This window comes from Canis aureus, chromosome 25 (assembly GCF_053574225.1).
Source record: "Canis aureus isolate CA01 chromosome 25, VMU_Caureus_v.1.0, whole genome shotgun sequence".
Classification (NCBI taxonomy): domain Eukaryota; kingdom Metazoa; phylum Chordata; class Mammalia; order Carnivora; family Canidae; genus Canis; species Canis aureus.
The window spans coordinates 27,371,214-27,387,409 of NC_135635.1; the positions used below are offsets into that span (position 1 = coordinate 27,371,214).

The 16,196-nt window shown below is 38.1% G+C and overlaps 1 protein-coding gene across 2 annotated transcripts in view; it reads right to left on the bottom strand.

Moving 5' to 3' along the window:
* PDE3A (phosphodiesterase 3A) overlaps positions 1-16,196 on the bottom strand; it is a 314,238-nt gene that overhangs the window by 35,744 nt on the left and 262,298 nt on the right. For both annotated transcript variants that reach the window (XM_077870850.1, XM_077870851.1), the window contains exon 6: positions 2,944-3,163. In XM_077870850.1, the coding sequence (XP_077726976.1) occupies positions 2,944-3,163 (220 nt within the window). The remainder of the gene's footprint in view (positions 1-2,943; positions 3,164-16,196) is intronic.

Genomic DNA, 16,196 nt, shown 5'->3' on the forward strand with positions numbered 1-16,196 from the left:
CTCTGAGTAATCTAGAAAAATGAAGGTACTGGAGAGTCCTGGCTGGCTCTTTAACAGAGGGCATTGGAGGATGTAGGATACTTTTGTTTTCTCAACAGTTTTGAATGCTTTATAAATTAAAAAGCAACCCCACAAATGGCCTGGCAAGTTTCTTCTCTCACTTATCTTGTTCAGAAACTCCAGGGTTAGATTTTAATTCTGCCTTTTGCTTCTGGTTTCTTTTCTTCTGCCTAATATTACAAACGGTCTCAGAGGGTTTTTGTTTGTTATTTAACCACAGACTACTCACTCTAAAAGGAGAAGAAATGAGATGGTTTATAATTTAATATATAAAAGTCTCATCACTTTCTTTTTTCCTGAATTGTGGCTTATATATATGTTGTAACGATAAGCATTTTCCAGTTATAGAATATTTTCATCCTAAGTAAATTTATTCTCAAGGCTTAAACGTAAGTGGAGAAACATCACATGCAAAATAGTTCTGAGATCCCATCACTTTGATTTAGGGAATCAAAAGAAAATGACAGGACCAAAGGAAAAAGAAAGCAGATGTAAATGATGGGCTTACATTCTTGGGTGACACTTGGTAGATGGAGGGTTTATTAGTTTTAAGAATTTTCATTGCAAGATAATACTTAAAAGGAACACTTAAATTAGTAGTTCAAATATACTACCTCGTATGCCAAAAAAACAGCTTGTTGCATAGACATTACAGCAGCCAAAAGACTGGGATTCAACGCCAAACCCTTCGAGTTCAGCAGGGGAAACCACAATAATTAGTCGTGTGTTTCTGGAGCTCTCTGTGCCTACATGGGTGGCTGCCTTGAAGGCAATAATAGAACATGGTTTGAATTACAGATTTATAAAGCCCAAACAAATAAAAGACACACTACTGGATTTATAAACATTACTGAACAAGTAGGCAGTGAAATTCTCTTGTTTTTCTCCCAAAACCTCTTTTATAAAAAAATCCCATTACATTCTTCCTGCTAAGACTACAAAAAATAGACCGTGAGGAGAAAAGCTATGTGAGTGGTAGTTCTTTTTGGAACATCTCTGCTTTCTTTAGGCAACTTATTTCCCACAAGTTTGGAGCCCACAGTGGGAGAGTCTCCCTAGAAATGCTGGAAGCAAATGTCCTTGATGTCAATGACTCCACTGAGCTTCAATTTGGCTCAGGATGCATACCACAAAAACATGTTTCCTAAGGACATTCTACCACACGCGAGCTTCCATGGGCAATTATTGTCTGTGTTAACCTAAAGAAATTGGTTCTGTGGTCAGATAAATTCACAAAATGCCACCCGAGACAATAGTCAAGAGGTTTTCTTTTTACAGGACTTCTCAGAGCTTTTAGTAAAGTGATGTGTGTTGTGAATCACCGAGGAAACCTACGACAAGTGTTCATCGCAGATATGCTTTTTGTGTGTGATGAGGGGAAAGATGGGCTTAATATCCTAGAAATGATTTTGTTAAAAAAGCTTTCATAGAGAGGGAAAAAGAAGAACTTTGGGATGGTAAAATAACTTTTTACTCTGGCCCTGGACAAATAGACTAACAAAAGTGATTTTCCCTTTAGAAATATTTGTGAGGAGAAGAGAAGTAAAATTAAGATTAGAAAAAGAGGGGATCCCTGGGTGGCGCAGTGGTTTGGTGCCTGCCTTTGGCCCAGGGCGCGATCCTGGAGACCCGGGATCGAATCCCACATCGGGCTCCTGGTGCATAGAGCCTGCTTCTCCCTCTGCCTATGTCTCTGCCTCTCTCTCTCTCTCTCTTTCTGTGACTATCATAAATAAATAAAAATTAAAAAAAAAAAAGATTAGAAAAAGAAATAGCATTCATTTAGTTTATGACGAAATGATCTAAAAATAAAATCTGTGAAGCTTAAACTGACTATAATGATCAAATCTAAGTCTGTGAACCAACAGGTGATATTAGACGACCAGTATATAACTCATTTACTCAAATGGTTATCTTTCTTAACCTTAGAAAAGAAACAGCATTTTGCTCAAAGTACTCTCATGAATACATTTAGCTAAAAAACACTTAACTCTTCTAGTTAAAAGAATACTATCATGCTTTAAAATCAATTCTTCAAGAATTGATTGAAGCTATTATTAGAATTGATGAAGCTATTATTAAAATTGATGAAGCTATTATTAGAGAACAACAATATGGTAATCAGTAAGAGGAGGTATTTCCTTCTTCACGGTAATATTGGCAAAATAACAACTCTTGCCACGCGAGGCCTTTTTTCTTATCCACTGTAAAAAGACTCATGTCCTATTTCTATTTAAAAATGATAGAGCAGTACAAGCCAATTGCTTAATTGCATTCAGGCATCCATTTGAATCTAACCGTAATATGACATGTGTTATTTAAGCACTTTATTTTATTTATTTATTTAGTTTATTTTAAACTTTTTATTTTAAAGTAATCTCTGCCCCCAATGTGTGGATCAAACACTCAACCCCAAAATCCAGAGTCACACGCTCTTCTGACTGTAGCAGCCAGGGACCCCTATTATACATTCGTAAACAGGGATTGCAAACTTAAAATACCCTTAAAATTGATATAAGATCCTTCCTGAAGATCAAGTAAAAATTATTCCAATATAATATATTTAAATTACTTGATATGATTTTTTAATTATGTGTTTTATGCATTCTCCACTAGTAAGCAGAGGATATATACAACTACTTATTTTATATCATCTCCAAAGATGATATGGAGCTGTATGGACTCTAAGCTTTCTATTAACAGGAAACCATGAAAAAATAATTTCTATTCAACACAAATCACATTATCCTATACTTACTTTCCTGTCAGTTTCTTTGGCAAACCTACACAGAGCTATGTGGACTGGTAGTGAGTGTTCCAAAGAGGAATACTAATATTAGTTTTTGGACAAGTGAAACTCAGTTAACAATCTAAAATCCTTACCTGCTACATATAACAGGTGGAGGGAGGATCTGAGGCGATAGGTCAGGGGCACTCTGAGTATAAGTTAATGCCCTGTGAGAACCCAGGCTTTGTTTGGCAGTAGTGTTGGCAGATTCTGGAAACCGCACTGCAGAAATTTTGCTGACTGGGCTGCTGGCAGGAGTCCCTTGGGGAGGTGAGGAACAGGGCGATGAAAGAGGTGAAATTTTAGCTAGGGCACCTAGAAAGAAAAAGAGTTATTAAATCACTAAATCAGTTTTTGTTTTTGAAATTAAAAACTGTAACTCCTAAACCTCACCTTGGACCCCCTATCGCTCCATCAGGACCATGTGAGCACTCAGGCCATGGAGCTGGCCCTCTCTGCCACCATCTGGAGACAAGGTATACAAGTGGGGTGTCTCCACGGCATGAAAGGCGAAGAATGAATCATCATAAAAAAAAATCAGTGGCAATGTTGGCAAATGCTGTTAAAGCCTTGGTGTCCTGGAGTAACTTCAGGACAGAAGGATATTATTTTCTCCTCCCATTTTTGTTTCTTCTTGTCATTTTGACATAATGATAATAATTAAAGTTTCCTCATGTGTTTGCCTTCTCCTGGCTTGTGAAATTTTTAGCAGTAACAGGATCTGCTATTGTTTTAAACATTAACTTATCTGGAGCAGAGTCTGGCAGGTATCCGATGCTTAAAACGAATAAATAAAGAAGATAGATTTTTTTGAGAGGCAATTAACTTTATTAAACATCAACATTTTTGGTAAAACTACCTTATTTGTGTGAAAAAGGACTCTTATTAGAGTAATTTCTGAAGAAAACATTTAAAAATGTAGTACGATCCATTTCAGATTAAACAATAGGCCTAATGCCTAAATTTTAAAAGTGCTGGTATCTGTGCCAAATTGTGTTTACTCTTGATTGTGAAAATTTTACAGCAACCTGGCTAGGATTTCAAAGTGCTGATACTTGAGTACAAGGAAGAGATATTTTCAAGTTCTACCCTCCCAAACAGAGAAGGCAGCCCACACTTAAAACCAAAGAGAGAACTATCTTCTGATTGGCCATCTGCTTACTGTTTTTTCAGTACTTTGTGGCTGAACAACCTACTGCAAGGCAGATTAAATGAAATCATTAGTTGTTTTCTATTTCTTACTACTTGGGGGAAATGTATGACCATCAGCTCTCACATCACCGGATAATATGTGCGGGAAACTGGCAGCTGGCTTAGCTTGTTTCCAATGTCCGTTCTCTCAGAAGTTTTATTTGTTACATCCAAAGATTTTCTGGTCCACTGAAAGGAATATTAAGCCTGCTGAAGGGCTTTTGTAATTTTTACATTTATTGCTGTCACATTATTATTATTATTATTATTTTTTTTTTGGTTTGTTGTACCAGATGAGAAATCCTGCTCTTACTTTGATAGGTGTGGTGGCTGGCAGCCCCTCCTATTCCTTTTCTCATTATTTGTATTATTGACTCCTGATCAAAAGATCAATCCCTTGCCATCATAGGCTAATGAAACCACTCAGACTTAGAGAGGTAAAATAACTTTCCCAGGGTCATAGTGCTAAGAAGTAGGAGAATATGGAGCGAGCCCAGCTGTTTTCAGTGAAGTGTGGTGTTAGCCCATATATCTATCAGAGGCTGTCCAAGGGGGGAAGAAAAATCCATGATCTGGTAGGCAGAATTTGCACTACACTTTCCAATGACACAACTAAAGGTTTTTTATTTTGATTTCTCTTTCTATTGAAAAGATTTAGCTATTTTTTCAAAAATATTGGCAAACCTGCACTGTACGTAATTTCCTAACCCAAAAAAACAAAACAAAACAAAATCCCACTAAATTCTTAACTCAGAGTTCCTCCAATGAATCTATCATCATGTGTAATGAGGTGGGTTATAGGTGACCTATGAAGTACTAACAATTATAATTTTTTGAATAAATATTTTATTTGGAAGCTTCAGAATAAAGTTAATCCTTAATATTATTTCTAATATTTTTTTAACTTTTTATTTATTTATGATAGTCACAGAGAGAGAGAGAGAGAGAGAGAGAGAGAGAGAGAGGCAGAGACACAGGCAGAGGGAGAAGCAGGCTCCATGCACTGGGAGCCCAACGTGGGATTCAATCCCGGGTCTCCAGGATCGCGCCCTAGGCCAAAGGCAGGCACTAAACCGCTGCGCCACCCAGGGATCCCTATTTCTAATATTTTATATTAGATTTCATCATAATTTTATAAAATGAAGAAAATAACATTTCCACGAAGCTCTAAATCCTTTCTCATTTCTCCACTACTGTGTAGCATTATTGTATTCACACATATTATTTCACATTTATACACCATACCATCATATGCTCCGACATGAAAAGGACGGAAAGGACTAGTTTAATTTGGACTATTTGTTAGATTATGGCCAACTGAGTCTTTAGATAATCTTAGAAAAGCAGTGTAAGCATTAAGGAGCTGGTTGGGGGTGTGACGTATAAAAGTATCTGCACAGAGTAATGATCTGTTTGTTCAACAAATATTGCATGCCTTCTTCCAGAGACTAAGGATGCCATAGTGAGTAACAATGACAACAAATTCCCTGCTGTCATGGAGCTTCTACCCTTTTCGAGGAGTCAGAAACTTAAAAAAGAGGTGGAAGAGGAGGAAAAGGAAGAGAAAAGAAGGAGAAGGAAGGACAAAAAGAAAAGAAACTCAGGTAGTCATAAGTGATACAAAGAAAAATAATGCCAAGAATATAAAACAGAGAACAGAAATGCTCTACCAGTAAAATTTCAACAGAAGTGTGGTGAAATAAGGAAGACATTTAGACAAGCATTTGGGGGGAGTATGTTCCAGAAAGAAAAACCTACCTGGGGGTTTCAGAAGGTCAGTCCGGAGGTCAATGTGGGTGCAGGTTAGCAAAGGGGAAAGAGAGGAGCAGGGAAGGTGGCCAGAAAAGCAGCTGGTCAAGGCTGGAGAGGGCTGATAGGCCAACGCAAGATTTTAATTGTTGTTTATTTTGAAAGAAATAGAGACTTCTGATAGGCATTGCTTTAGGCAATGCTTTAATTATTTTGATAGCTAATTGTGAATTTTTGAAAGTTTTCTACCACTTTTTTATAGATTAAGGCCTATGGGAACAGTGCCCATTTCTGTCTTAACACAACATATTTTCTAAAGGCAATTTATGAGAGGAATGATTTTTGTTGTTGTTGTTGCTAATTCTTCATAGCTGCCAGCTGATATTCTCAGAAAAATGCAATTCACTCCTAAATACAAATTTAAAAATCCCCTCAATGATTAGAGTTCTTGGGACACACGGATTAACTAAATTTAAACAAATAGCAGACCTTAAGACTCCAAACACACTGCCTGGGATGAAATTTAAGATAAACCTTGTAACAGAGAAAAAGCACTTTGCTTCTGTAGTGCTGTTAGTCTACAGCACTTCTAACAAGCAAGAGTCTTGGCAACAGCCATGAAAAGAGGGATATTTGCTCACAGTCACCAAGATGGCAACATAGGATGTGCCTGACTTAGCTCGCCCTCACAAGAACAACCAACAACTACTGAAGAACAAGACACCACTGAGACAGTCCTGGAACACGGGGAGTAAGAGAAGAGACTACAAGTTGACAACATTGAGACACCCGCAGCCAGCATGACCCTGTATGGAGAAGTTTTCCCCAAGCCTCTGGTTTCTCTAGCAGGAAAAGAGAACCCAAGAGGATAGCCAGCACCACGCCTGCCCCCAACCCCAGAACTGTGGGTTGCTTTGTAGGAGGCCCTCTTCTGACCAGCACCATGGGGACTGCAGGGGGATCTGTGAGGCTTAACTACTGGGAATCTGACTAGGATGGATAAAGAGGTAGGGGTTTGCAACAAACAGGATATGATCTTGGCAGACCAGGTTCATACCTGCAATGTCTGAATAGCAATCTCAACCAGCAGTTTTGCTCATCTGTAGAACCAAGCTGAGGTCACACACTCATCAGTGAGCTTGGTGGGTACAGGTCTGCCTGATTTAGGTTCTTATGAAAGGAGTTCTGTCAGCCTTAAAGCCAAGGATGCCCAGACCCAGGTAAGGGGGTAAATCATAGCCTCACCCACTGTGGAGAGCAGCCCGGGTGGCTCAGCAGTTTAGCGCCGACTTTGGCCCAGGGCGTGATCCTGGAGACCCAGTATCAGTCCCACATCAAGGTCCCTGCATGGAGCCTGCTTCTCTCTCTGCCTGTGTCTCTGCCTCTGTGTGTGTGTGTGTGTCTCTCATGCCCCATCTGACTAAGAGGATTGGTGACAATTCCCAGAAGCAGTGAGGTCCAATGGCACTTGAGCCAAGAGGTCGGAGGACAGTGTGGAACACCCCCAGAACAAAGCCAGTACTGGGTATGGAGTGTCCCCATGCTATGCACAGGCAGGGGGATTCATTCACACCTAAGGCTTAGGGTAGCTCCCAGCCCCTCTCAACCCGAAAGGATGTTTGGGAAACTCAAAGTAGCTGGAGTGACCCCTCCCTCTCTGGTCCAGGCAAGGAGCTGAGGCATAGCCCGACCCACAGTAGAGTATCTTTTAGCACCAACTGACCAACTCCTGGAAGCTGTCTAGCTGTCCAGTGCTGCTGGTCTAGCAGCACTGGAGCTGAAAGATGGGCAGGCACACCTGTCAGCTTCCAGAACAAAGGCAGTGGTCCCATTTGGTCAGGGAACTTGGGAGTGCGGGACAGCTTGAGTTAAGACAACAAACCACGAGCTTTGTTGGCTTTAGAGCTGCTTCTCTTGCCGTGCCCAGGCAGGGAATCTAGTTTGGAGCCCTCCTCATTACTGAATACAACCTATAGCCTATCTGAGCAGGGAACCTAACTAGAGCATCTGGGTAGCTGCAGAACCCATCAATAGCCTTACATATAGTGGTACTTGAACATAGAGCACAGCCTATGGGTTTCCTCATCGTCAGAACAAAACTGAATGGCCTCACAGAACCAGAGAATTCAATGCACACTCTAGCCTGACTCAGGTCCCCAAGCAACAAGTTGTACAGTCTTGGGTCCCTGCCAGGGCAGGGAAGCTAATTCATAACCCTGCTATTACTGAATATAGTACCAGTCCTGGCCACCTATCTAGTAAGCTTGATCAGAGAATCAAGGCACTATGGAGCCCATACTACAGCCTCACTTGGGTAGGGAACCAAGCCAGCAGTTCTCAGTCAGTGGCACATCCCCTCATTCCCATCCTCAGAGCTTGAACATTTGCCTCTACCAAAAAAATAGACCACAACAGCAGGCCCTACCTGCCTAAGGACACTACCAGGAGGCAACCCAGAAACACACTGAGTTGACTGGTGAATAACTATCTCTGCAAAGCAAACCTGCAAAATCTGGAAAAGAAGCTTGATTACTCAAATTTGTAGATACCAAATAAATTATCAAAGATCACAAAAATTTAGGTAAAAATGACATCACTAAGAGGAACAACAGATCTACAGAATAAGCAGAAAGCAATGAACAAAATGGCAATAGTAAGTCCCTACCTATCAATAAATACTTTAAATGTAAACAGATTAAACTCTCCAGTTAAAAGACACAGAATGGATGAATGGATAAAAAAACAAGGTCCAGGGATCCCTGGGTGGCGCAGCGGTTTGGCGCCTGCCTTTGGCCTAGGGCGCGATCCTGGAGACCCAGGATCGATTCCCACATCGGGCTCCTGGTGCATGGAGCCTGCTTCTCCCTCTGCCTGTGTCTCTGCCTCTCTTTCTCTCTCTGTGACTATCATAAATAAATAAAAATTAAAAAAAGGTCCAACAAAATGCCTCCTTAAAAAGACTCACGTTAGCCTTAAAGACACAGTAGGCTAAGAGGGAAGGAAAAAACAATTCATGAAAATGTTAACCCATAAAAAATAGGAGTAGCAATATTTTATCAGAAAAAAATAGGCTTTAAACTAAAAACAATAAAAAGAACAAAGAATATTATCTATTATGAGAAAAGGGTCATTACAATAAAAAGATACAGCAATTATAAATATTTACGAACCCAACATTGGAGCACCTAAATACATAAAGCAAAAGCTAACAGAACAATAAGAAGAAATAAACAGTAATACAGTAATAGCTGGGAACTTTAATGCCCTATTTTCCACAACAGATTATCCAGAGAGAGAATCAACAAGGAAACAGCAAATTTGTACAACACGATAGTAGATTAAATGGACCCAGCAAACATATATAGAATATTCTACCCAACAGCAGCAGAATACACAATCTTCTCAAGCACACATAGAACTTTCTAGAATATACCACACATTAGGCCACAAAACAAGTCTTAGCAAATCCAAGACGACTGAAATCATACCAAGTATCTTCTCTGACCCCAATGGCATGAACCTACAAATCAATAACAAGAGGGAAACTGGAAAATTCACAACACAGGGAAATTAAACAGTACCTACCTGAACAATCAGTGGATCAAAGAAGAAATGAAAAAGAAAATAAAAAAGTTTCTTTAGACAAATGGAAACACAACATAGAGAAATTGTGGGATACGGCAAAAGCAGTTCTGAGGGGGAAGTTCATAGCACAAATGCCTACATTAAGAAAGAAAGATCCCAAATAAACAAGTTAAATCTACATCTTAGGAACTAGATAAAGAACAAACTGAACTCAAAATTAGCAGAATAAAGGAACTAACAAAGAGCAGAAACAAAGAAAAAGAAAACCATAGGAGAAAATCAAACTAAGAGTTGGTTCTCTGAAAAGACAAACAAAATTGACAAACTCTTAGGTACACCAACCAAAGGAAAAAGAGAAAGGACCCAAATCAAAAAATTTAATTTCATTTATATTCCATTCCCTGCAGGGAGCCTGCTTCTCCCTCTGCCTGTGTCTCTGCCTCTCTCCCTCTATGTGTCTCTCATGAATAAATAAAATATTTAAAACAAACAACACAAACAAAAAAAAACTTATATAGTGATGTATGTCCATTATCCCTCAGTAAAATGGGGAACAGGTGGGGAACAGGGATATTTTTATACTGTAGGTGAGAAGAAAAAGGTATAAGCATATAAATTCCTTTTTTTCCCCACACCAAACTACTATTTTATACAGTGTATATTATTTTAAAGTTTTGTAAAACAGAAAGGTTAGAAAAATAGGTACATATTTTTAGTCTTCAAATGGAAAGATAGATACAAGTGCTGAAAACAACCAAATACTCTTTATTTCTAGAAAGGATACACTTTCTAAATAAAATTATCTCAGATGCAGGAAAAAGATATTCCAAGGAAATGGGAGAAATGCCCTTTTTTGCAAGTCTTCAAGAACAAATTATATTCTAGGTTGTTGTAAATGCAATCATGTATAAAGCTAGAAGGATTAACTTTATGAGCTTTGGAGTCATTGAATTTCATGTTGCACATTCACATATTTACACATGCACACATGTGGTAGGGGAAAGACTCAGATAAATATGCATTCTCTCAATTTTATTTATAACTTTATATTTGAGTAATTTTAAGAGACCCCAGGAGAAAGACATAGCTTATAAAATATAAGTCTTTGAATGACTCAAATTGCCCTAATATAAAATACTAAAAATTGAAGCATTTAAAAACAAAAAGTTTAAATGTAACTTTAGAATTCTAAAATACCAACTCCTTTGAATAATTAAGTCTTTAATCCCTTGTTTCTGAGAGCATGAGAAAATGTATCAAGATACTAGGAACTTTAGGGACGCCTGGGTGGCTCAGTGGTTGAGCATCTGCCTTTGGCTCAGGGCATGATCCTGGAATTCCAGGATCCTGTCCCACATTGCGCTCTGTAAAGGGAGCCTGCTTCTCCCTCTGCCTGTGTCTCTGCCTCTCTGTGTGTGTCTCATGAATAAATAAATAAAATCTTAAAAAAAAAAAGATACTAGGAACTCTGGACAATTAAAGGGAGATAAACACTACTGTAGGAAAATTATTTAAGTGACTTCATTTGTTTTGTTCTGTAAAACTCTCAGTTTAATTTTAATTGAACAAGAACAAATAATTGAACAAGAACCAGCATGTCTAATAAATGCATGTCTCTTTTCTAAGCCCTCAGTAAAATGGACAGCCCTAAAATTTTCCAAAACAAGAAATGTACCTACATTTGCAAAAGGACACAAACAAAACACCCTCACACACAACAGTGCCATAATTAATGTTCTCTTTCATTTCAAACTTTCTGTAGTAAAAACTCAGTCTAACTTATAGGTGTACAGAGATTTGTAATCACTGTAAGAGGATTATAAGAATCTTATAAAGATTAAGATTCTGGAGAGGGTTTACTGCAAATGAATTAAGTATAAACTGGAGGAACTTTAAAAGCAGAATAACAAAGGCAGCTCTGCATTGTCAGTGACTCAATAAAAAAGGAAGACTAAAAACATAAATTATATTTAAATATCCTGTTTTGATGCTTTAATCAAAGGGCTCACATGATTTTATTCATTTATTTTATACTAGCAGTTGCATAAAAATTGCTTTTGTTTCAACTATTGAAATTAATGCTGAGTTAAAGGATACACTGTATTACTTGTGCAAAGAATAGATTCCATGAGGTCTCGCTGGAAACAGGCCATCTACCTTTCAGTGTTTATTCTCTATGCTTGTATCCCTCTACCCCTTTGCCTATTGCTTCTTCCTTTCCTCCCATTCCCTTCACACTTTATTTAGGTTCCTTATACTTTTTGCCACATAAAAGGGCTTTTCCAGGCCCCCTTCCATATAGGCATCACAGTCAACTACATCAAGCACAGTGCGCCTACTTAGCCCCATCAACACCAACATGCCATCAATGCAGGAAAACAAAGGTTTCAAAACAGAAAAGCCCAGCTGATCAGGGAAACCTGTACCTGAATTTCAGCTCTCTGATTCTTGATGGACTATTATCCTTTTTGGCAGATTTTCAGGGGTTTGTTTAGTTGAATTCAGCATAAATAGTACATAGGTTACTTTATAAACATCTAGCTCTGCTGTGACAACAATCTTAATACATCACAAAGCAAAATGCTCACCAAAGTAATCACGACAGGGCTACCCTATGTACTTTATGGCAAGAATGGAGTGAGGCTCTCACATGCCTGTTCTTATTTCTATCATCTGCCTTTGGGGTATGTTACACAGATAAATTTCTTTTCTCTTAGAGTTCATTCCTTCTTTTTGGCTACATTTGTATGAATTGAATAATAGGACACAAGAAAATGAGGCTGCTCTTCATGTCTGTTCCATCATTTGCTCTCTTATTTCCAGGGAATGCACTAACTATAATTTTCAGGTTCTTCTTTTTTAATTGACATATAATTGACATATAACCTTATTTCCAGGTGGAAGAATTCATTATTTGTTCACCAATTTTAGTATATGTGCTGTCAAGATGTGAATGATTTCCAGCTTCTTGACTTTATCATGCTGGTTATTTTAGTAATTTTAATTTTCTTACCTAAATAAAGAAACTGAGAGACACAAAATCAAATCCTTCCATTATCATGTACTTGGCCAAGGACAGGACCAAAAAAAAAAATCCCTCATTTTAAATTACTTCTATTTGTTGTCTTCAATTTTTTTCTAGTATAAAGTCATTAGAACAAAAGAAAGGATTCAGGGCTAATTGTGTGAGCTTGGGCAAGTTACTTAAACATTTCTGTGCCTCGGTTTCCTTAACTGAGTCCTTTTCCCAAGCTACACCAGAACATAGAATATTTAATTCATATTTCATCACTTGAGTTGCATATTATTATTATTGTCTGATATTTTAATTCTGTCCTTAAAAAAAAAATAACAGGCCACCTGGATGGCTGGGTTGGTTAAGCGTCCAACTCTTGATTTTGGCTCAGGTCATGATCCCAGGGTGATGAGATCAAGTCCCATGTTGGGGTCCACCATGCTGGGCATGGAGCCTACTTATGATTCTCTATCACCCTTTCTCACTGTCCCTCCCCTGCCCACACTCTCTTTCTAAAAAAAATAAATAAGTAAAAAAAATTAGTTAAAAAACATTAAAAAGTAAAAAACAAAAAATACCTACAAATCGAAATACTATTATTTACGCATATAATGTTTGATAAACTCACAGTTTTCAAACTTACTTACCATTTTTATTAGATCTCAGACCTCTGCTATTACTTTTCTTTCTAGAATACATCCATCATAAATTCCTTTAGTTAAGATTTGACAGATGGTAAAGTTTTGATTTTGTGAAAATGTCTTAGTTAATTCCTACATTGTTGTGAGATAGATGTGCCAGATGCACAATTTTAGGCTATTACATTCTCTCAGAACTTTGAAGAAAGTGGTTCTACTGTGTTCTAAAGCCCTTTTGTTTTGGACAGTTTTGCTTTCAGAAATTTCCTTTTACTTTGGCTGACTAAGATTCTTTTTTTTTTTTTTTTGTCTTTACTATTGTATAGCTTCACTACTTTGTGCCTATGTGTAATTTTTTTTTCCTTTACTTTGCTTTTCCTCAGAGTTTATATCCCCTATTGTCTACTAAAACTATGATCTTGTTATATTGGACCTTTCTTATATTGTTATATTTCTTAAAATCTTTTACATTTTCCTGTTTCTCATCTATGTCACATTCTGGGTAATTTCTTTACATTCTCTGCTCCCCAGTTTACTATTTCTACCTTTAGGAGTCCATTATTCCATTTAACCTATCCTGTTTCCTTGATTACATTTCCAAAAGTTCTATTTAGCTGCTCTGCTATTACATCTTTTCTCTCATTGCTGTTACTTTTTATCACCTCATATTTTGATTTTAAAATATGTAAATAGAGCAGCCCCGGTGGCTCAGTGGTTTAGTACCACCTTCAGCTTGCACTGTGATCCTGGAGACCAGGGATGGAGTCCCATGTCAGGCTCCCTGCATGGAGCCTGCTTCTCCCTCTGCCTGTGTCTCTGCCTCTCTCTCTCTCTCTCTCTGTCTGTCATAAATATATATAAATAAATAAATAAATAAATAAATAAATAAATAAATAAATAAATAAATAAATAAATAAATATTTTAGCATTTAAATATCTCAACACTTTTAGGTATCTGTAAAGTTGCTTTTGTTGTTTGTTTCTAACCCTTGGTGGTTTCTGTGTTTAGTGATCTTGGTTGTAAGCTCCAATTTGTTTGAACTTGATATATTAGTCTCATAGCTCTTAATTGGTGATGCTTCCCTCCAAAATTATTTGCATACATTTTGTAAAGAATCAAGGGTCCTATGGACCATGTTAGTACCACTTTAACATGGAATGCTCAAATTCAGTTCCTCCACCTTGATAGAGTCCCAGATGAGTCTCCATATTACTGAGGTAATCTTCATTTGCCCTCAGGGCAACCCAGTTTAAGGATTTGCCCATACTGTCCTGTTCTTGGCCCTCACTGAAACTGCAATCCTATTTCTCAGGTCATTAACAACTTCTAAGCTATAAGACTTACCAAAGAGCAGAGAGGACCAGATTAGTTTTTAGAAACCAGATTAGTTTTAATGGTGTCTGTCAATGATACAGTCCTAAAAAAATCATGCTTTCTGGAGGAAGTGCCTTTCTACACTAAACAAGATTTAAGTGAAGTTGGCACTTAAATGATTCCAAGAAACAGCAGTATAAAGTAGATAGATGATCAAAGGGGAAAGAAAGTACTAAATTTTCTAGAAACAAGAGAAGAGTTTTGTCTTTTAAAAATGAAAATTTTAGGGATCCCTGGGTGGCGCAGTGGTTTAGCGCCTGCCTTTGGCCCAGGGCGCGACCCTGGAGACCCGGGATCGAATCCCACGTCAGGCTCCCGGTGCATGGAGCTTGCTTCTCCCTCTGCCTGTGTCTCTGCCTCTCTCTTTCTCTCTCTCTCTCTGTGTGACTATCATAAATAAATAAAAATTAAAAAAAAATAAAAATGAAAATTTTACACTTCAAGGTGGTGTCTTAAAATATAAATGGAATGAATGTGAATATCGTTTCTCTAATCCTCATAAACGCGTTGCCATTTTGAGGACTTCTGCTTCTGGCTATGATGTGGTAGTTTGTAATAAATCCACGCTTCTTTGAGAAGAAAACGAAAAATCAAATTTAAAAACAAAAACAAAACAAAACAAAAAAAAAAAGCTTTCAAGACAAGACAATCAATTCAGAAGGACTAGGTTCCCAGAGCAAACAGAGAGAAGGTATACCCAGAAGGGTGAGCCAAAGTCCTATGAACTGTTCTTCCCTTCAGAGCATTATTTACTGAACCATTAGCATGGAGCAAAAGGCTAAGCATCTAGGCAGAAGGATGCAGCTATTATGGAAGCAAGTCAGGAGAACTTTTAGCAATGTCATGAGGCTAATGACATGAAAATTGGAGTTTGGGACTGCCGCCATGGCAGCCAGAACGTGAATGTCTAACAGCCCAGTGAGAAGGGGGTAGTTTTTCCCTGAAGCCATTTGGAAAATTCTTACGCTGCTATAATGGCAGAAGATTAAGAACATAAGCAGGAAGCTACTGAAAATCTCATTAGAGTTTTCTGCAGTGCTGAGAGGTGAAAACTTCCAGTCAGAACATTCCGAGAAGAAGCTGTCATAATATATACCCCAGACTTTCAAATGAGATTCTAGAAGGGGGTAATCTGGCAATGGAATTTGGTGAAAACTGCATTCCAGTTTTAGGTCAGTACAGATTCTGATTAAATGAAGTATTCTTTATCCAACTCATTCACTTTCCTATCCAAAACTTTACTGCTCTTAATTTTGATATCTAAACTCTTTATCATAGATCTCCAGGTCTCTGCATGTTTCCATCTCCCTTTGTGCTTGCCAATTTTGCCACTCATCTAGAATCTTAAGTTCCTGAAGTTTTCTCTCAATGTGTTGGATCTTGTTTCTTTTCTTCTCTTTCATTATGTGAGAGTCTTTGCTCTCTTCCTCACCACAGCCTTTAATACACTATATGGTAATGGCCATCAATCTGTGTGTATTCCCCACTAGCATGTAAGTGAGAATTCTGTGACAGGAGGAAGTGGGTCTGGCTTTAATCACTGCTATATTCCTGAAACTAGTTCAGGGTCTGAGACAGGAATTGCTTCACAAATATTTGTTGCATAAAGGAAGCTGGAGGGAAGGTAGAAGTTGATGCTTAAAAATATCTGGGGTACACTGACACCACGGTGGAAAACCCCACGCAATAGTTAGACTCCAGATCCCAGATGGGAGAAATCACATCAAATTTCATTTTGTAGCAGCGTGAAGGGGAAAGAAAACCTCCTGCCCACTGTGCTGATGAGTCTTTCTG